Source organism: Ostreococcus tauri (genome assembly GCF_000214015.3).
Source record: "Ostreococcus tauri WGS project CAID00000000 data, contig chromosome 14, whole genome shotgun sequence".
NCBI lineage: Eukaryota > Viridiplantae > Chlorophyta > Mamiellophyceae > Mamiellales > Bathycoccaceae > Ostreococcus > Ostreococcus tauri.
Window position 1 is genome coordinate 273,128 of NC_014439.2, and position 19,299 is coordinate 292,426.

General features: G+C 59.2%; 10 protein-coding genes across 10 annotated transcripts; 4 read left to right on the forward strand and 6 right to left on the reverse strand.

The window, feature by feature from the left end:
- Nucleotides 1-181: 181 nt before the first annotated feature.
- OT_ostta14g01510 (Hly-III-related) lies at nucleotides 182-1,675 on the forward strand (the record flags this gene model as incomplete). Its single annotated transcript, XM_022982558.1, has 1 exon — nucleotides 182-1,675. The coding sequence occupies one exon, from the start codon at nucleotides 182-184 to the stop codon at nucleotides 1,673-1,675; it is 1,494 nt and encodes a 497-aa protein (XP_022841334.1).
- A 456-nt stretch (nucleotides 1,676-2,131) lies between these two features.
- OT_ostta14g01520 (Translation elongation/initiation factor/Ribosomal, beta-barrel) lies at nucleotides 2,132-5,013 on the reverse strand (the record flags this gene model as incomplete). Its single annotated transcript, XM_022982559.1, has 3 exons — nucleotides 2,132-4,588; nucleotides 4,770-4,850; nucleotides 5,005-5,013. 3 exons carry the CDS (start codon nucleotides 5,011-5,013, stop codon nucleotides 2,132-2,134), a joined length of 2,547 nt encoding a protein of 848 aa, XP_022841335.1.
- A 292-nt stretch (nucleotides 5,014-5,305) lies between these two features.
- On the reverse strand, nucleotides 5,306-8,032 carry OT_ostta14g01530 (Concanavalin A-like lectin/glucanase, subgroup; the record flags this gene model as incomplete). The annotated part of the gene is made up of 1 exon (XM_003082926.2): nucleotides 5,306-8,032. One exon carries the CDS (start codon nucleotides 8,030-8,032, stop codon nucleotides 5,306-5,308), a length of 2,727 nt encoding a protein of 908 aa, XP_003082974.2.
- Nucleotides 8,033-8,439: 407 nt separating this feature from the next.
- Nucleotides 8,440-8,970, forward strand: OT_ostta14g01540 (Zinc finger, ZZ-type; the record flags this gene model as incomplete). The annotated part of the gene is made up of 1 exon (XM_003082927.1): nucleotides 8,440-8,970. The coding sequence occupies one exon, from the start codon at nucleotides 8,440-8,442 to the stop codon at nucleotides 8,968-8,970; it is 531 nt and encodes a 176-aa protein (XP_003082975.1).
- A 184-nt stretch (nucleotides 8,971-9,154) lies between these two features.
- On the reverse strand, nucleotides 9,155-10,129 carry OT_ostta14g01550 (Transcription factor CBF/NF-Y/archaeal histone; the record flags this gene model as incomplete). The annotated part of the gene is made up of 2 exons (XM_022982560.1): nucleotides 9,155-9,763; nucleotides 9,965-10,129. The coding sequence occupies 2 exons, from the start codon at nucleotides 10,127-10,129 to the stop codon at nucleotides 9,155-9,157; spliced, it is 774 nt and encodes a 257-aa protein (XP_022841336.1).
- Nucleotides 10,130-10,227: 98 nt separating this feature from the next.
- OT_ostta14g01555 (RNA polymerase Rpb7, N-terminal) lies at nucleotides 10,228-11,094 on the reverse strand (the record flags this gene model as incomplete). The annotated part of the gene is made up of 1 exon (XM_022982561.1): nucleotides 10,228-11,094. The coding sequence occupies one exon, from the start codon at nucleotides 11,092-11,094 to the stop codon at nucleotides 10,228-10,230; it is 867 nt and encodes a 288-aa protein (XP_022841337.1).
- Nucleotides 11,095-11,796: 702 nt separating this feature from the next.
- On the reverse strand, nucleotides 11,797-13,650 carry OT_ostta14g01570 (Major facilitator superfamily domain, general substrate transporter; the record flags this gene model as incomplete). Its single annotated transcript, XM_022982562.1, has 1 exon — nucleotides 11,797-13,650. One exon carries the CDS (start codon nucleotides 13,648-13,650, stop codon nucleotides 11,797-11,799), a length of 1,854 nt encoding a protein of 617 aa, XP_022841338.1.
- Nucleotides 13,651-13,683: 33 nt separating this feature from the next.
- Nucleotides 13,684-15,345, forward strand: OT_ostta14g01580 (Peptidase M32, carboxypeptidase Taq metallopeptidase; the record flags this gene model as incomplete). Its single annotated transcript, XM_003082931.2, has 1 exon — nucleotides 13,684-15,345. One exon carries the CDS (start codon nucleotides 13,684-13,686, stop codon nucleotides 15,343-15,345), a length of 1,662 nt encoding a protein of 553 aa, XP_003082979.2.
- A 19-nt stretch (nucleotides 15,346-15,364) lies between these two features.
- OT_ostta14g01590 (Domain of unknown function DUF4485) lies at nucleotides 15,365-16,210 on the reverse strand (the record flags this gene model as incomplete). Its single annotated transcript, XM_003082932.2, has 1 exon — nucleotides 15,365-16,210. One exon carries the CDS (start codon nucleotides 16,208-16,210, stop codon nucleotides 15,365-15,367), a length of 846 nt encoding a protein of 281 aa, XP_003082980.2.
- Nucleotides 16,211-16,475: 265 nt separating this feature from the next.
- OT_ostta14g01600 (unnamed product) lies at nucleotides 16,476-19,262 on the forward strand (the record flags this gene model as incomplete). The annotated part of the gene is made up of 1 exon (XM_022982563.1): nucleotides 16,476-19,262. The coding sequence occupies one exon, from the start codon at nucleotides 16,476-16,478 to the stop codon at nucleotides 19,260-19,262; it is 2,787 nt and encodes a 928-aa protein (XP_022841339.1).
- Nucleotides 19,263-19,299: the final 37 nt, after the last annotated feature.

Genomic DNA, 19,299 nt, shown 5'->3' on the forward strand with positions numbered 1-19,299 from the left:
GCTTCGATACTGAGCGCTCGATTGTCCACCAACCCGCAGCGTGCGTTGCGTCGCGTCAGCCCTTGAGACCTTCAACCGGCCAAACTCGTCCTTCACTCCCCTACGCGCGCGTCAACATCGCCGACGCGCGCGTTGTACCTCAGAGTCACCGATAACGTCCCTCTGAACCGAGCCAGTGCTCATGCCGACGACGCGTAGAGCCAATAAAGCGCTCAGCGGCGACGAAAATGTGCGGTCTAACGGCGCGTCCGCGAAGACCGTGCCCGTGCGCGCCCGAGGCCCGTTCGTTCTCCCCGGCGCGGACGACGACGATGATCGCCACTCGAAGCCGTGCCCGGCGTGGACGTGCAGGGTGTGCTCGATCGAGGACACACCGGAGTGGATGATTTGGAACAGACACGTGCGGAGCGGCTACCGGGTTGGCTTCGGCTGGCGCGGCGCCACTGCGAGCGTGTTTAAGTGGCACAACGACACGGTGAACATATGGAGTCATTTAATCGGGATGGTGATGTTCGTCGCGCTGATCGTGCGGACGTTTCAGACGACGCACGCCGGGGTGGGATTGTCGGCGCCGCCGGACTATTGGGTAACGGGTGCGGACGTGGCGCGCGTGGAGAGGATTCAGTACGCCACGCGATGGAGACAGGACATACGGCGAGATAGAGATGATTTACGCGCGATCGACGTGGATCTACACGAGAAAGTTTTGAAGGGGAGCGCCGCAGGTCACGCTGTGCACGACGTCGCGCACGAGTTGCTCAACGTAACTCACGAGCTCGCGGAGCACTTGGAGACCGGCGAGGAAGCTTTCAAGGTGGATAAGCGCCGAATGATTCTTAGACGATCGCTCATTAAAACGCAAAAGGTACTCACGGCGCTCGAGCGATCGGGCGGTGATGACTTCAGTGCATTTGCCGAGCAGTGCAGAAAATTGAGGACCAAGTTGAAGCAGCTTCAGCAACATATTGAACACGTGCCGGACGATCCTGAGCCCGTGAAGCCGGTCGCACGATGGCCAATGTATCTGTTCTTAGCCGGAGCGGTGTTGTGTCTATCCTTGAGCGCGGTGTGTCACACGTATTGCTGCGTTGGAAAGGTTGAATCGGAACAGATGTGGCGGCTCGACTACTTCGGCATCGCGGTATTGATTGTTTCCAGTTTCTATCCGATCGTTCATTATCAGTATTACTGCCTGCCGGGTTTCAGATTCTTTTACCTGACGGGGGTCACCACATTAGGGTGCCTCGCATTGATCCCTACTTACCTCAAGGCTTTCCAAAAGGTGGAATATGCGCATCTGCGCGCAACGCTCTTCGTTGCCTTGGGTAGCTTTGGAATTTTCCCTATTTTTCAGCAGGTTTTTTTCGTTTGGCGCATCACCCCGACTCCGGTCATGGAAGCTTTTCGTTGGGAAATGGCCATGGCGGTGGGTTACATTTCGGGTGCGGCTTTGTACGGGTTGCAAATTCCCGAGCGCTTCCGTCCGGGATCGTTTGATCACTTTGGCTGCAGTCACAATATTTTCCATTTCTTGGTGGTTTCCTCGGCGTGGTTCCACTACAGAGCGAGTATGATCTATCTCACCTGGCGTGACAACTACACGTGCGAGGCCGATCATGAGTTGCTTCTCGACTGGTATCACCTGGGATCCCACTTCAAATATCCGTCTCATTAGTCACTAGCATCTGTCCCGTCGTTGACAAGTTGTCACATACTTAAGCAGAAGACGCTCTCCCGTACGATTCCGCGGCGCGCATGAGTGATCGCATTCGAACGGTGATCTCTGGCATCGCTCTTGCCCTGGCGCGCGTCTTCTTCGCGATTGCACTCGTTATTGCGTCGACGGGAAAAGATGACAAGGAGTCTAGAGTTGAGACTTTGCTCAACTCAATCAAACGAGCGTTCACGGCAACTTCCACGCAGTTCGAGTTGATCGATGACAATAAACGCTTAGATAATCTTACTCTTCGACACGAGCTCTCCGCCGCAAGGCAAGACGCTGAACGTCTCTCTTTCTCGTTGGCGTGTGAGCGGCGTGCGCGGGTCATACGAGTGGGCCGGGAAACGGATAGATGAAGTTATTCGTATTAGAAAGATGTATTTCATCAAAAGCTGCGCCAATCGCACCTGATTACAACTTGTCTTCGTATTCGTTGAGCGGCGGGACGTTCGGCTTGGAACCCTTACGCTTACGAATATCGCAGACAAGCTTACCGGATTGAGAATCCGGGTTGAGCGGATCGCTGTTAAGCATATCCCAGTGATCGAACACACATTGCGGGAACGCTTGGCCGGAAGTCGCCGCGCGAAGAGTACCCGTAAAACCGAAAGACTCCATGACCGGCAAGTACGCCTTGATGTTGTAAATCGGCGTACCTGGACGTTGGACTTCTTCAATGACCATACCACGCTTTTGGGTGACGGTAGAGTAGATGCCACCGAGCGCTTGCTCCGGAGCCTGAATTTCGACCAAGTAGACCGGTTCGAGGAGACGCGGCTCCGCGGTGAGCATGGAAGCGTACAAGACACGACGGCACGTCGGGATGATTTGGCCACCACCGCGGTGAATGGAGTCGGTGTGGAGAACGACGTCGTGGATCTCGAACTTGATGCCACGCATGTTTTCTTCGGCGAGCACACCTTCCTTGGTCGCCCATTGGAACGCCGCAACGCACGAATCCTTGATTTCGTTGAGGTACTGAACACCCTTACACATGTCCACGATGAGGTTCGGGCCGGTTGTTTCCGGACCGAAGCACCAGATCTTCTTGGCACCGAGATCCTTGTCCCAGCCATACTTGTCGGCCAAGTAGCGGCCGCGATTCTTCGGGTCGTCACGCGGGGTGACCTCACCGTTGTCAATGTCTTCGGCAAGACCCTCGTCCATCGCCACCGCTTGGAAGTAAAGGCGGTTGTGCTTGTTCGGGGACTTCGACATGCAAATGTGGTCGGAGGTGCCGTTGACGGATTCACGGAAGGACACAACCGGGTCAGAGATGCGGATTTCGGCACCACCCATGAAATCTTCTTGAAGATCCTTCAAGCAAATTTCGAGGTGAAGCTCACCAGCACCAGCGACGATGTGCTCACCGGTCTCTTCGATTTGGCATTGAACCATCGGATCGGACTTGGAGAGACGCTTGAGACCTTCGACGAGCTTCGGAAGATCTTGAGAGTTCTTGCACTCAACAGCGACGCGAACGACCGGCGATACAGAGAACTTCATTGCCTTGATCGTGTGCGCGTCAACGTCCTTTTCGCCAGTGATGGTGGCGTTCTTCTGAATGAACTGGTCGAGACCAACCATGGCGACGGTGTTACCGCACGGCACGTTGTCAACAGCGTCTTGACGGCGACCCATACACAAGACGGTACGCTGGATGGACTTGACGTACAAGTCCTTCTTGTCACCCGGAACGTAGTTCGGGCCCATGATGCGCACCTTTTGGCCGGTTTGGACGGTACCAGAGAAGACACGGCCGAAGGCCAAGAAGCGACCCTTGTCGGCGGTCGGGATCATCTTGGAAACGTACAACATCAGCGGACCGTTGGCGTCGCACTCGCGGATGGCGGTGGCGTACTTGTCGTCAAGCGGACCCTCGTAGAGGGTGTCGACACGGTACTTTTGCGCGGTGGCCGGGGACGGCAAGTGGTAGATAATCATCTCAAGAAGAGCGACGTCAGCAGGCAACCAGGTTTGCATGACACGCTTCATCAGCGGCTTGCCCATCAAGTCAAAGTCAGCCGGCTTGAGCTTCTCCTTGACTTGAAGCTTTTCAAGCATCGGCCAGAGCTTTTCCTTGTTGTCGTTCATAGCGGCATCGATGACACGGCGGATCGGCTCGTAGCAGAATTGGACGAACGCACGCATGCACGTCTTGGAGCCGGTGTTCTTCTTGGTCCACTTCTTTTCGGCCGGGTCGAAGAAGTTGTCGCCCCAGAGCTTTTCCATCATCTTGTCTTGTTCGACGCCGAACTTCGAGGCGTACATCTTGGCGAACACGGTGAGCGTGAACGCCCAGTTGTGAAGACCAGCGGAGAAGCACACGGTGCCCTTCTCCGGTGCGACTTGAACATCGCCGAGAGCTGCATCGGTGTACGTGGCCATGATGACGTTCGCATTCTCGATGACACGGCAGAAGTTCTGGTAAGCTTCTTCACCGTCATACATGAGTTCGAGGAAGCAACGGTCGAGCTTATTGACAGTCATGACCGGCTTAATGCGTTCACCGAGCGCTTGACGAAGCACGGTTTCGGTTTGGACGCACACACCTTCAACGCAATCAACGACGACGAGGGCGCCGTCCGTGATACGAAGCGCCGCCGTCACCTCGGAGGAGAAGTCAACGTGACCCGGGGAGTCGATCAGGTTGATCAGGTAGTTGTTACCATCACGCGGGACATTCTTCGGTAATCGCGCGAGGTCGGCGTCGTCCATGACGTAGAACAGAGAGATACCGGTGGACTTGATTGTGATGCACCGATCTTGCTCATCTTGACGCGTATCCGTGAGACGCGCGTCACCAGCGTTTTCTTGCGCGATGATCCCCGCCGCGGCGACGAGGGAGTCCGTCAACGTGGATTTACCCTGCATCGTGAATTCGAAGTCAGTCTCGCGCTCGTGGACGAGCCATCGGTTCCTCGCGGCTTCCTCAATCAAGCAGACTGTTTGCCCGCACAAACTAGCTTTTTCCTTTTTCCGACACGCAAACCCCACCCGCGCGCATTCTAACGATCGAAGTCGCGTCTCTCGGCGCTCAAATACTTACGTGATCGACGTGTGCGATGACGGACATGTTACGGATGTTCTTGTTGTGATCCATCTGCTTGCGCAGCTCATCGATGGTGAACTGTCGACGGCGAAGGTGTCAGAAAAGCAAAGTCAGTCAGGGATCGATCGATCGCAGCGTAATCCTCCGTCATCAACGACGTATCGCGCGTCGGCACGCGCGTGGTGCGCGTGCGAGAATCGCGTCATAGGACAGTAATGTTTTCGTTCCGTACCTTCACCATGGTGACTGGTTCTGTGCGTCGTCGAAGCGGCTCCCGGCGGCGTGCGCGAGAGTGACGGCGCGTTCGCTGAGACCCCGAACAAGACTCGACGAATATGTCGAATTTCTAGGGTTCGGTATGGGTCGTGTTTTAGGTATGGTTAAGACAGTGAGTGTGCGTGGTGAAATGTTTCATGAGTGTGGTGCATACAGCGTTCGGGTTGGGATTTATACGTATTTGGATTTATCTCTGGGGAAATGGATTAGAAACGCGCCGAAGAGCGTCAGGGAGCAGCGGTGGGAGTCGCGAGGCGTTAGAATCCGAAAGCACCGGCGGCGCGCATGCGAGCGAACGAGGCGCACTTGTTGATGAGCCAGAAGGTGAGGACGCCGAAGGCGAACCAGATGGCGAAGACGACGCGAGCGCGTTCCTGGACGGATCTTGACGAGCCACCGCGTTGCGCCGCTCGCGAGTTGATCGTGGCAATGTAGGCTGGCGAGTCGGCGATGGCGACTGGAATCTTGATCTCGATAGCGCACGGTATCGACGGTGGCGTTGCGGCGTCGCACGCTGGGTCATTGACCGTGGATTGGAAGTAACACTCCTGACCCAAGTCGCATTGAGCGCCAACGATTGGACGGACGCCGATGACGATTCGAACCATCACATTATCCACGAGCGCGGATGTCCTAGCGTCTCTCGGAATGAATGTAATTTGTGCGCGCTTGAGCGCGTCCGCTACCGCCGAGGCCGGACCAATGAGGCGTAAGATGCGCTTGTTGGAGCCGCCGAAAGGCCTGAGCCAATCAAAGCGCGCGTCACTAAGAGCCATCGTCTCCGCGTACACGCTCGTCATCGTTACCGATATCGCGTGCGCATCGTAATCGGGCGATATATCCATATCGATCGCTCCCGAAAGTGCGAAAGATGTTGTGTTCGGCGTGATGGCTCCGGCAGCTTCAATGCCGCTGGTTCTTATGTGAATCATCGGTACGTCAAAGACGTTTTGCACTGAAATGTACACGACGTACGGGTCTGTCACCGTGTTATCGACTGTTTCAATTCTCACTCTCGCAGTATCCGAATTTCCAATGTCCCACGATGCCGCTGGAGTCCCAGAGAGCGACATATTTCGACCGTAAATGTCTTTTCCCGGAATGTTAAAGTAGTTGGGCTCTGGAACGTAATCGAAAGCACCGCACGCACACGAAGGCGACGACGCGTTGCGCCACCACTCAGCGCACGTAGTATTTTCGTCTTTAGTGCACTCTGAAGCGTGAAGGACGATCGCGAGTCCGTTCGTGATTTTCCCGTGCCTCGGTGGCGCCATTATTCGTGCTGTGACTGCTCGTGAGGACGCACACGCAGCCACGAAACGTATCTTACCGTTCGTGTCCTCGTTCAGCGTCTGATGTCGATCGAGCGCAGCGCATGGTATTTTTATCGTTACCGCAAGGGTTGCGGGATCGCTGCGAGCACCGCTCGAGTCGATGATGACGTACTCCATGGAGTCGACGTTGCTCGATTTGTTTGCAACGTAGGCCAGGCACGGCGATGCGCCCACGGCAACGCTTGATCCTAGATTCAGCGCGCTCGTCATCGCCGCATCACCGTCGCACGAATAAAGACTACCGTACTTCGGTTCGCGTGTTATGACGACCGCCGCGGCCTGGTCGTCGACGTCGAGATCGCTGAAAGGTAGTCGAATGCGCTCTAGAATGCCGACGTACGCCACCATGTGCACCTCGCTCGTCGTCGGTGCGTCATTCACGCTTACCACGCGCACGCGCACGGTCGCCCGATGCGTGACGTTGACTTTACTCGTTTCAGTGTCGAACGCCTCAAATTCGAAAGAAGCGTAATCGAAACGTTCATCCGCGGCGCTTGCAACTGAGTGTTCATTTGGCGCCGGCTCAAATCTCACCGTGGATCCTCGTAGATCGCATGGCGCTTCGACGATTGGGGCCTCGTTATCGTCGTCGAATATTTTACCTAATTGTGGTATGGAGACGAGGCGGAAACGCACCGCATCGCCCAAGACGTTCGCCGCTTCGAGCTTGACATGCGTTGATGAGTCCTCCTCGCATGTGACGTTGATGGAGAGCGCGTATGGCTTCGAGATTGGTAACGACTCACGCGCAGTTCGCAGCAAGTCTTCCGCGCTCAGCGCGTGGTCATACACTCTGAGCGCGTAGATGACGCCAGTGAAGGCATTGGAGCCGTATGCACCAACGACGACTCGGGAATCACTCGCGTTCCACGCTCTGACGACGTCTATTCCGTCCTGATGTCGATACGTAGAGCCAAACGAATCCGGTGGGAACGTCCGTGTACCGTTTACGGCGATTCGGACGCCATTTGTGATATCGTACATCACGGTAATCGTATTTACGAATCCGCGCGAGAGAGCTTGCACGTCGTTGCCGTACATGTTTGTATCCAGTGTGCATTGATACGGCGCCCACCAAGCGAGAGCGCGCGCACACACACCCACGCGATCGTGACGGATCCAAACGGATAGATAGTACCCATCGTCACCACCACAATAGTGCTGCCACTCGATGGCCCTCGTGGACGTCGAAAACGTCACGAGCGGTTCCGTCACTCCAAACTGCGGTGCCTGCGCGTCCGGGACGACGACGATTTCAATAGAGAACGCGCCTTCACCCCCCACGATGGACTCCACCGCCCGATTCATCGACCCCGTCGTCATGATCATCCCACCGTCACCGTGAAACCAAACCCCATTTCGACCTTCGACGACGGTCGTTCTGTCGTCACCGCCCATCGCGCCGCACGCGCCATCCAACGTCGCCGCGTCGCCCGCGACCCGCGTCTCCCACCTCGATTCCCACCCACACGTCGCCGCAAGATCACCACTCGACGCCTCCACCGAGTTTATCCAACCAATAATCAGCGCGATCGCGATACCGAGTCGTCGCGAGAGCGTCCGTCGATCCATCGCCGAACGGGCGCGACCCATCGTCATCGTCACCTCTTCCGCGCACGACTCGAACCGTCTCTCGATGCGTTCACCCATCTCCCGTCCACATCGCACCGACACACGCATCGATCGACGCGCGCGTGATCTTCGCGCTCACGTCGCGCCGCGTTCGAGGTCCGCGTCGTTCGATCGACGCGCCGTGACGACCGCGACGCGCGCGAGCGATCCGTCGTCGCGAAAACGTCTCTTCGTCTCCCGAACCGCGACATCGCTTGCGTGCACAGACACGTAAAATCGCCCGTATATACGTAAAAGCGTACCCACATAGCGTTCATCATACATGACATACGACGGTCGACCAAAACCCTGGCGGTCGACCAAAACCCTGGCGGTCGATCCAGGTCGACGCCCGCACCGCGCGACGCGCGCGCCGGGACGCCGACGAGACGCACTCCGCGCGTCGTTCCGTGCGTCGTTCGCGCCGTCGTTTCCGACGGTGTCGGATGTACGAGCCCTCGATCACGTGGCCGCAGTTACAGTACTCGTGCGACGCGTGCGGAGATCTCCCGATCACGCGCCGACGCTGGGTGTGCGAACGGTGCGAAGATTACGACCTGTGCGACGCGTGTCACAAGAGACAACATAAGAGACAGCGCGAGGGCGGGTGGGAGGTCGCGAGCGCGGGAGAGAGCGAGAGTGATTCTGGATTCAGCGATTCGAGCGCGTCGAGCGGCGAGGGGAGAGGAACGCACGACGCGACGCACGAGTTGCGGTGTTACGTCGTCGAGGAGACGATGGAACCGATGGAAACGGGGAAGTTGAGTGCGTGCGTATTGAATGCCACCGCGCGGTGGTACGTGGAGACGTTGCGTTTGGCGAAGAGCGGGGACGCGAATGCGGCGGCGCTGTGCGCGCAAATGTTGGTGGTGGGATACGGGTGCAACGCGGACGCGGACGAGGCGGAGTATTGGCAACAGGTGGCGAGCAGCGGACGCGCGCGTAGGGTCGAAGGGGTATATGATGAGCTCCCGTGAGGGCGGAGAAAGGTCGGAGGTCGTAGAGGGAAGAAATATGGTGTTTGGTTAGTTTTATTGACGAAGGACGTTCGAGAGGAAGCGTCTCGTCGATTCTTGTACCGGTACAAGGCGGTAAAACTACCTCAATTGTAACTATGGAATTCTATCGTTCTTTTCAATTCGACGAGAAACATTTAAGCTTCTACTGTACCTCCGTCTCCGGGACAACGACGCCCGCGGATGCGTCCTCCGCGGGCGCGTCGTCGTCGATATCGATTTCCTCGCTCCTCGGCTTCTTCACCGGGCTCGGCCCCGTCTGGAAGAAATCCGTCACCCGTTTCGACCCCGCAGCGTCCGCGAGTTTCTTCGCTTTCTTCGCCGATGCCGTCTCTTCGTCTTCGTCGTCATCGTCACCACCTTCACCCACGGTCTCGCGCGGTCGCATCGCCCACACGTGGTCGTGTAAGAATTCATACTTGCCGCGCCGCATCACGAAATTCTCCAGGTCTCGATAGTGTACACCTCTTCTCTTCGCCGCGCGCATGCCCTGATGCGAACCCTCGGCCAAACCTTCCATGAACAATTCCACCGCCTTGGTCACGCACTTGATCGCTTCCGCACTCGCCTGCTTCACGTCTTTATCGAGCTTGATGATCCTCCGCACGCGCGCCACCGGGAGCGTGATGTCGCTCGGGTCCTTGTCGCCGTCGCCGCTCGCGTCACCCGCGCCCTTCTCCTCGGGCGTCTCCCCCCGAGCGATCGCCGCCGCCTTTGCCGTCTCATACGCCGCCTCCTGCTCCGCTTTCAGCGCCTACCAGTCCAAATCACCGGTATTCGTCAGTCTTTCCGCGCCATTCGCGTCCGCGCGCGTTTTAAACGTCGACGACGCGTCCCGCGCCCGCGTCCCTCTCGCCTCGCGCCTTCGCCCACGGCCGTCGTCGTCGAGCGCGCGTGGAAGAAGCGAACACGCGATGATCACCGCGCGCGTACACCTCGCGCGCATCGTACGTACCGCGCGTTCGTCGTCGCTCAGCGCGTTCCAACGCGCCGAGATGGCGCGCGCGACATCCGCGATCGACGGCTTCTCGACGCCGCTCTCGATGAGCCCTCTCTTCACGGCGTCTCTGTGCACGTTGGAGTACGCCATGTACGCGGAGATTTTCTTCGGGAACGCCATGGCGTCGAGACGAACGCGCGAGCCGAAGTGCGGATGGCGCAGGCGTCGCGCGAGGCGGTTGCTATCTACGAGCCGAATGTCGGCGTTACAAAGCGCGCTCACTCGTCCGTTCTTCGACGCTTCTCTCCGTCGTCGGCGGCGTCCGCGCTTGAACGGTCGCGATCGCGCTTTTCTTTTTTCGCCGACTTCTCCTTCTTCTCCTTCTTCTCCTTTTTCTCCTTCTTCTCCTTCTTCTCCTTCTTCTCCTTCTTCGCACACTTTTCGGGCGGCGCGAGCTTCTGTTCAATGCTCGTGATCCCGCTCGACGATCGCGCCACGTACTCGCGCTCACCCGTGTCCGAATCCTTCATTGATCCTCGAAGCAACACCACGTCGTCGCTCTCCGTCACCGCTTTCACCGTGAAAACGATTTGCGACCCGACGCGAATCGCGTGACTCGCGTCCCACGCGCTCCGCCAACACTCCTCGCTCTCGCTCACCAACTCCTCTCGAATGTCCCCCGCCGCGATCGCGACGTTGAATTTATCCAAAACCAGCGCTCCGATGAAATCATGCGCAATCTTATTCACCGTTCCGACCAATCTCGACCCTCGCACGGGCGTGAACACGTCGCAATCCGCCTCGACGCACACGTCGACGTGTCCGCTCGCGTGGAGCACGCGTCCGTGCGCGCGCGTGGACACCGCGTCGCCTTTACCCCCCCTATCGCCCTCAAAGTGCGCGCATCCATTCGACGCATCATCATCGTTCGATCCATCGTCCTCGACGTCCTCCACGCCCGTCAGGCGCGCGTCGTCGCACGCCATGAGCACGCCGCCGAGCGCCGCGACGTGTCGCATGCGTAACCCATCGATGACGACGCGCGCGCCTCTCAAGGGATCGCCCAGCGCGCTCGGATGGACCGCCACGGTGAAGACGCATCGCTTCCGCGTCACCGCGCTCGATTCGCGTCCGCGCGCGGGCATCGCGCGCGAGTGCGCGCGCGCGCGGCGGCGGCGGCGGTGATGGGCGGTCCTTCGTGAGTCATGACTCATCCGTGAGTCACTCGGTGCGCGATCGATCGCCACCGCGCGACGCGGACGACGCCATGGCGTACGTCGCGCGCGACGGAACGACGCGGCGCGCGAAGCCGTTCTCCCTCTCTGGGGCGTGTTGGCACCTCGTCGACGTCGCCGACGCGTTCGTGCGGACGCTCGTGATCGATGGGTACGCGGAGACGTACGCGCGTGGGACGAATGGGCTTTCGCGCGCGTCCACGGCCTCGCGCGCGCCGGTGCGTCGCCCGGGGGGGGGTGGAGACGTTCGTGGATTTGCAAACGTCCGAACGATCGATCACTCCGCGCCCGTGGGTGGTGGGTGAGGACGATAGGGATGTTTGAATGCGAATCGTCCGCGCCGACTCGACGAGCGGCGGTTGGCGAGACGCGGACGTCCCGAATCGGTAGCGATGACGACGCTCGGGAGGGCGATGCGTGAGACGTCAAACGATGCAAAGGCGCGTGCGTGATACCGCGGCGGGAACGGACTCTTCACGGAGACCACCGCGGCGGTTGATTATCAGCGCCTTTGTCGACGCCTCGATTTCGCTCGCGCGAGCGCCGGTGTACATTTTACAAAGTTATATGAAATAATACTTACAAGCGCGTGAACATTCGAGCGCGCGTCGATTAATCGGAAGCTTTGAGACTTTTACCGTGAGCGGTGCGCCTCAACAGTGCCTCGACGTCCTCGAGAGGAACTCCCTTGGTCTCCGGCACGTATCTGTCCACGAAGACGTATCCCGCCGCGCACAACAGCGTGTACAACCCGTACGATCCGCTCAAGCCGTAAGCGCTCACCATTGGCAAGAATGTCGCGCCGATGATGGAATTCGCCGCGTAGTTCAACGCTGTGCATGCCGAGACCGCTCTCGCGCGTATCCGAGTTGGGAACACTTCGTTGTAGAGCAACCACGGAATCGGACCGGCGCCGAGAGAAAAGAATAAAACGTACAGAGGAATGGTGACGAGGGCGACCGCCGCCTCCGGCTGCGCCGGACCCATTGCCGTCAAGTCGGTGCCAAGATCAACGCAGATTATCTGCGCCGCGGAGAGTGTCGGGTACGAGTACAACCCGTCGTCGATTGGGGGATTCAGAGCTCCGACGAGAACGCCGAGATTTGGATCAGCGCAGTATGCGTTGATTGGCATGTTCTGCGGCGTCAAAAACGCGGCGAATGCGAGAAATCCCAGGCACGCGCTCATACCACTGAATGAGGCGAGTAGAAGTGGGCGACGCCCGACTTTGTCGCTGAGCGCCAGTGCAACAAATCCGCCAATGACGTTTGGGACACCGACGGCCCATGTGAGGATGTCGGCGTTATTGATCCCGACACTCGTGAACACCGTGGAGGCGTAGAAGATGACGGTGTTCGCACCGGAAAATGCAGACAATCCGCATAGCGTGATACCGATCGACAGCGGTAGACGATTCCTCTCCTGGGAGATCAAATCACCCCAGGACGACACCGTCGGTGTCTCGCGCGGGCACGATTTTTCCTCCGTCTCCTCATCACCCTCGTCTATGCTAAACGGCGCTGCCGCGGCGCTCATGAGCGAATTCTGCCACGCCCGTGCGTTTCGACCGCGAATGTTTTGTAAAATCGCGAGCGCCTTGCGCGATTGTTTCACCGACGCCTCGTCTTGCCTCGTCAGTAGCCATACTGGACTCTCTTGCGCAATCGTCATCGCACCTACGGCGAGCAAAACCGCGGGAAATGTGGCGTCGATGAAGACCTCTCGCCACCATCCTTCTCCACCCGTCACCTTCAAGCCGTCACCGATCTGAAACGCCGCTAAACATCCGAACACGTACGCCATCCTCCGCACACCGTTCAAAGTCCCTCTCAGCGCCGGCGGCGATATTTCGCTCAGATACAGAGGCACGATCTGCGACGACGCGCCCACGCCGACACCCGCGATGAACCTCCCTGCGATCATCACTGCCGCGTTCGGCGCGTACGCGCTCATCAATGCACCCGCGATGAGGGGCGCGCTCGTCCACGCGAGCGTCAACCGCCGCCCGAGCGCGTCGCTCACCCCGCCCACACCCAGACCCCCCAGCGCGCCCCCGATCACGAGCGCGCTTACGACCAATCCTTTCAACCCTTGATCACCGCCGAACGCGAGATCGTTCGCGATCGCGTCCAAGGGCGCGTTACACGCCGCGGTGTGATATCCAAACGCGAACGCGCCGAGCGACGCCGTGAGCGCACTCGGGGCTAAACCCGGTCCCACGCTCGCGAGGTCGACGCCGAAGAGCGATTGTCTGATATCGTTGTCGTCCACTGACGCGCTCGTGGACGCGCTCGCGGTCCCATCGCGTCGCGCGTCGTCGTTCGCGTCATCGCTCGACGAATGCACTTTAAACTTCTCGCGCGCTCTTCGCGCTCCGTGCCGCGCGCTTCGATGCGTCCTACCGGCTCGCGGTGTGCACACCGTCGCGCGAGCGGTCGTCGCCGCCGAGACGCGCGCGCGCGCCATGCGCGTCGTCGTCTGCGGTGTAAACAGTGAACGATGACGTGGATGGATCCTCGTCTGCTTTTTACCTACGACGTCACTTTCATGCTCGCGTCGTCCACGCGACCGACCGCGCGCGCGCTCGGGCGTACCTCGAGATTCACACGTCGTCGCGCACACGCGCGCGGTGTCACTATGAACGCGACGCCGGCGTACGATGCGCTGAAGAGCAAACTCTCTGAGATTTCTGATTTGCGCTCGATCAGCGGTCTCGCCGGATGGGACGAGCTCGTGATGCTCCCCTCCGGCGAGGGCGCGTCGAAGGCTCGTGGTCGAGCGATGGCGACGCTCGCGGGGGTGATTCACGAGCGCGCGACGTCGAAGGAGATTGGTGAACTTTTGGAGAAGTCGGCGACGGAGACGCTTCAACCGAAGGACCGAGCGAATCGAAAGCGCGCCGAAGAGGAGTACACGAAGGCGACGGCGGTGTCGGCTGAGTTGGAAAAGCGACGGGCCGAGCTTGGGAGTCGAGGGTACCAGACGTGGGTCAAGGCGCGGGAGAGCGGTTCGTACGCCGCGTTCTCTCCAGTTTTGACAGAATGGGTCGCTCTGACGCGAGAGAGGTGCGCGCTCGTGGCGCCCGAGAAGAAGGTGTACGACGCCGCGTTGGACGATTATGAGCGAGGTATGAGTTCTGAGCGGTTGAGGGAAATTTTTGCCGTCGTTCGAGCGGGTGTGGTGCCTCTGATCCAAAAGGTGTACGCGAAGGATGGACCCACGGCGCTCGCTGGACGATCCAATCCTCTTCACGGCGAGTTTGACGTCGAAAAGCAAGCCGCCCTCGCCAAAGCGGTGGCGGTAAAGATCGGTTTCGATCTCACGAAAGGACGTCTCGACGTGAGCGTCCATCCGTTCACGGGAGGATGCGGTCCGGACGACGTCAGGATGACGACTCGATACAAGAAGGACGACATCATGGAAGGCCTCACTGGGTGCATTCACGAGGCTGGACACTCGGCGTACGAAATGGGCCGTTCTCGAGAGTATGCGGGTCAACCTGTTTCAGATGCTCACTCCATGGGCGCCCACGAGTCGCAGTCTCTGCTCTGGGAGCGCATGGTTGGCTTGGGCGAACCATTTATGACGTTCCTGTTAGGCGAGCTAAGAGAGACTTTTCCGGGTCGATTCGACGACGTTACCCCAGAGTTACTTTACGCCGGATTCAACGTCGTGAAGAAGAACAGCGTTATTCGCGTCGAGTCGGACGAGGTGACGTATCCCATGCACGTCATTCTGCGCACCGAGTTGGAAATGGATCTCCTCGAGGGAACCATCACGGTCGATGATCTTCCAAAGCTCTGGAACTCCAAGATGAAAGAATACCTCAACGTCGACGTCGAGAGCGACAAGCAGGGCGTGTTGCAAGACGTGCACTGGTCATCCGGCGCCATTGGTTACTTCCCGACGTACATCATTGGTCAGATTCTCGCGTGCCAAGTATTCAACGCCGCCAAGCGCCAAATTGAAGGCCTCGATGAACAAATTAAACAAGGCGAATTCGCCCCGCTCTTGTCCTGGCTTCGAACGAACATGCACGAGCGCGGGAGCGAGTGCGACACGGTCGATGAACTCATGATTAAGGTGACGGGCAAACCGCTCGACGCGAACGAATTCGTCGAATATCTGAACGACAAATACACAAAGCTCTACGATTTGTAATGCGAGCGCTCCCGCAAGCTTACGCCAAGACGCCCCCTCGACCGCGCTCGAGAGCCTTCCGCAGGCGACCCGTCTCGGCTTGAAATTTAGCAATGAAATCATCGAAATCTACGCCCGCGCTGCTGAGTGGCTTCAACGTCGGAGGCGAAGGCGCCGACGAGGACGGGGGCGCCTTGACGCCCCTCGCCGAGGCAACAATCTTTTTCACCTCCCGCTCGTGTCTCGCCTGCGTCGACGCCAACTCCCGCGTCCGCCCCTCACGCTCGCGCGCGAGTTCTTCCTTCAACGACGCGATCTTATCACTCTGCCGCTCCACCTTTGCCCGCAACTGCTTCACCTCGATCTGCAACGCCTCGCGCGACTTCTCCTCCGTCCCCGCCGCCTCCACGCTCGTCCCCACGCGCGCGCGCGCCCCCGAGACCCAACCACACTCCGCCTCCACCGCCCGCGCGCTCGCATCCCCCCCCCCTGTCTTCGTCCGCGTCTCCTTCGCCCGCGTCGCCTTCGCCGCGTCCGTCCCGCCCCCGCGTCGCCCATCCGCCGCCGCCGCCGCCGCGTCCGCCCGTTCGAGCACCCGATCGCACCCGTACCCCACCGCGTCGTCCCACGCGAATCGCGCAAGTCTTCCCGGCGCCGGCAACCCATCGAACGGCCGTCGGACGTCTCCCGCGAGCAGCATCGCGAGCAACAATTCCGCGTGTCTGTTACGATTCATCTTCAGCGCCGCGTTCTTCTCCGGCGCGCGCATTTTTTCAATCCACGCCCGCGCGCGCGCGCGCGCGGGTTTATCCGCGATCGCGTCCACGACCCGCGTTAACCGACGCTCGAGCGCTTCGAAGGTCGCGTCCGCGGCGTCGGTGGCCATGCGCGCGGGGGTGTCGCGTCGCGTCGCGCGTGTCGTCATAGTTCACGACCCATAGCGCCATGTATTTTATATTTGATGGGCTCCAGACGCGCACTCTACGGACGGACCCGACGCATCCGCGGACGACGCGCGAGCGATCGCGCGCGACGTCGCCATCGCGCGTCGCGCGTCTCGATCGCGTCCTCGACGACGCGCGACGCTCGAGCGCGTCGTCGACGTCCGCGGCGTCGTCCGCGTGAGCCACGGGCGTCGTCGAGGGCGAGCGATGACGGGGCGAACGATGGGACGACGGGCGAGCGCGCGCGATGGAGGTCGTTCGCGCGCGACCGTCGCCCGCACCGCGGTCGCGCGCGCGATCGGGCTCGCGGTGATGCTCGGTGCGATCGTCGCGGAGGCGTCGGGAGGGTGGTCGGGCGCGGGGGAGGACGCGGGCGTCGACGCGAGCGGACGGCGAGGAGGGGTGGGTGTTGCGGGCGCGCTCGCGGCGGGACGGGGCGCCGCGGTCGTCTGGGCCGCCGTCGCCGTCGTCGCGGTCGTGGCGTCGATGATGGGGGATATAGGCGTCGACGATGACGCGAGATCAACGCTCATCGGTGGAGGTGGCGGTGAGCGAGGGGTCTACGGAACGGGCGAAGCGGTTGCGGGCGAGACGAGACGCGGACGGTTCGCGTCGACGACAGCCATCTTGCGAACGATCGCTATCGGGGCGTCGATGCTCGCCGTGGTTTCGATTGGAAATGTGCCGGAGTCGCTCGTGGCGACGCTCGGGGAGGGGACGAACGAGAGCACACGGCACTATCCGGCGCACTATCCGGCGCACTATCCGGCGCGTGATTCGACTTTGCAGCAGAAATTCATCGTTTCCGGCAAGTTCAACGTCACCGGATGCGGCAACGAACAGTGCGATTGGGAAAAATTTAGCGACGCGATGGCGCACTTTTTCCGGCTCACGAATACCGACGTAAAAGTTGGACTCAGCGGCAGTGCGTTGGACTCGTTCACAGTTGACTTTCAACTCAAGGTGCTGGGACGGACGGTGGCGACGGGGATCGCGGAGGCCCTGGTCCTAATGCGGACAACTGAGTCGGCGCAGTCGAGTAATTTCAACGTTGGGCTCGTCTCACGAGGCTTTCCCGCGCAAGTCGTCGCACTGGTTCACGGCAGGCTACGCGTTGCAGTACAAGACCTGGCGACGCAGACGAACGTACAACACGTGTGCAAGAGCATCCTTCGCTTGGAAGGTATAACTGCGAGCGAATTCGACGCCAGTGCGCGAAGTGCATTCATAACTGGCATGGCAGGGTTTCTAAATGTGAGCGACACGAGTATCACAATCGCCAGAGTATCCGATGCGAATAGCACGCAGTATCGCCGCCGCTTGTTGGCAGACGAGGGTGTTGACGTTGATTTTAGCGTGCAGACAATCGATCCGCACGAAGCCATCGCGGTATCAGACGCACTGGAGAGTTTAAGTCAGAATACAACTGCGACGAACGAACTCGCGACTGATTTAAGTCACTCAGGCTTGCAGGTTGCGAGAATAGAACTCGTCGGTTCACCCATCGTGTTGGAGAACCAAGTACCCGAGACTCACGGTTATCCGAGTACAACCAATAACTATCCGAGTAGTCACGATAACGGCTACCCGAGTGATACGAACGGTTATCCGAGTACAACCAACAACTATCCGAGTAGTACCGATAATGGCTACCCGAGTGATGGGAACAGCACGAAACAGAACACGACAACGCCGCCGAATGACTACCCGGCAAATGATTACCCAGCGAATGATTACCCGGCAAATGATTACCCGGCGAACAACCAGACGGCGCCGCCGCCGAATGATTACCCGGCAAATGATTACCCGGCGAATGATTACCCGGCGAACAACCAGACGGCGCCGCCGCCGAATGATTACCCGGCAAATGATTACCCGGCGAACAACCAGACGGCGCCGCCGCCGAATGATTACCCGGCGAATGATTACCCGGCGAATGATTACCCGGCGAACAACCAGACGGCGCCGCCGCCGAATGATTACCCGGCAAATGATTACCCGGCGAACAACCAGACGGCGCCGCCGCCGAATGATTACCCGGCGAATGATTACCCGGCGAATGATTACCCGGCGAACAACCAGACGGCGCCGCCACCGAATGATTACCCGGCGAATGATTACCCGGCGAACAACCAGACGGCGAACAACCAGACGGCGCCGCCGCCGCCGAATGTTTACCCGGCGAACAACCAGACGGCGAACAACCAGACGGCGAACAACCAGACGGCGCCGCCGCCGCCGAATGTTTACCCGGCGAACAACCAGACGGCGAACAACCAGACGGCGCCGCCGCCGCCGAATGTTTACCCGGCGAACAACCAGACGGCGAACAACCAGACGGCGAACAACCAGACGACACCAACGGTTGGACCGAACGGACCAACCGGACCGGCGCCAAGTCCTAGTGCTTACCCATCGCAATCGTATCCGTCGCAGTCGTATCCGTCGCAGTCGTATCCACCGCAGTCGTATCCTTCAGATTGTGTTCACGTAGGCACAGACATTGAATTCACCGAATATGAGAGGAATGGATCGTTACCAAATCAGGCTCTTGAAGAAGCGCAACGATACGCTCAAGAGAACGGTCTACGTGTCCCGACAGCGCATACATATGTCAGACCGAAAATATGCAACGCGCCGTACATGCGTTGCTGTTCAGAGCTGCGCTGGAGGCATGATAACATGATTCGATTCCCATTTCAGTGTGGCGATGCATCGTCTTGCGAAAAGCGCACGTTCGCGGACGCACGAAGGAATTGCATGACCAGAGGAGGATCTTTGTGTCGTGGTAATGCGGCGACTACGTCCAAACATGATCCATCGTGTCCTGGAAATACAGTCGATTACGTATGGACGCTCACGAAGTGCGAAGTGAACGACGTGCCTGGACGCATCATCCGCCCAAGTGCAGGTGGTGAGAATCCAGTTGGTCAACTGTGCGAAACCAACTTATTGGCGCTTCATCAGTCTAGATGTTGTTCAAATGTGTGCTAAATTGACGCTGCGATAGTGTAGAATAGTTTATGTGAAA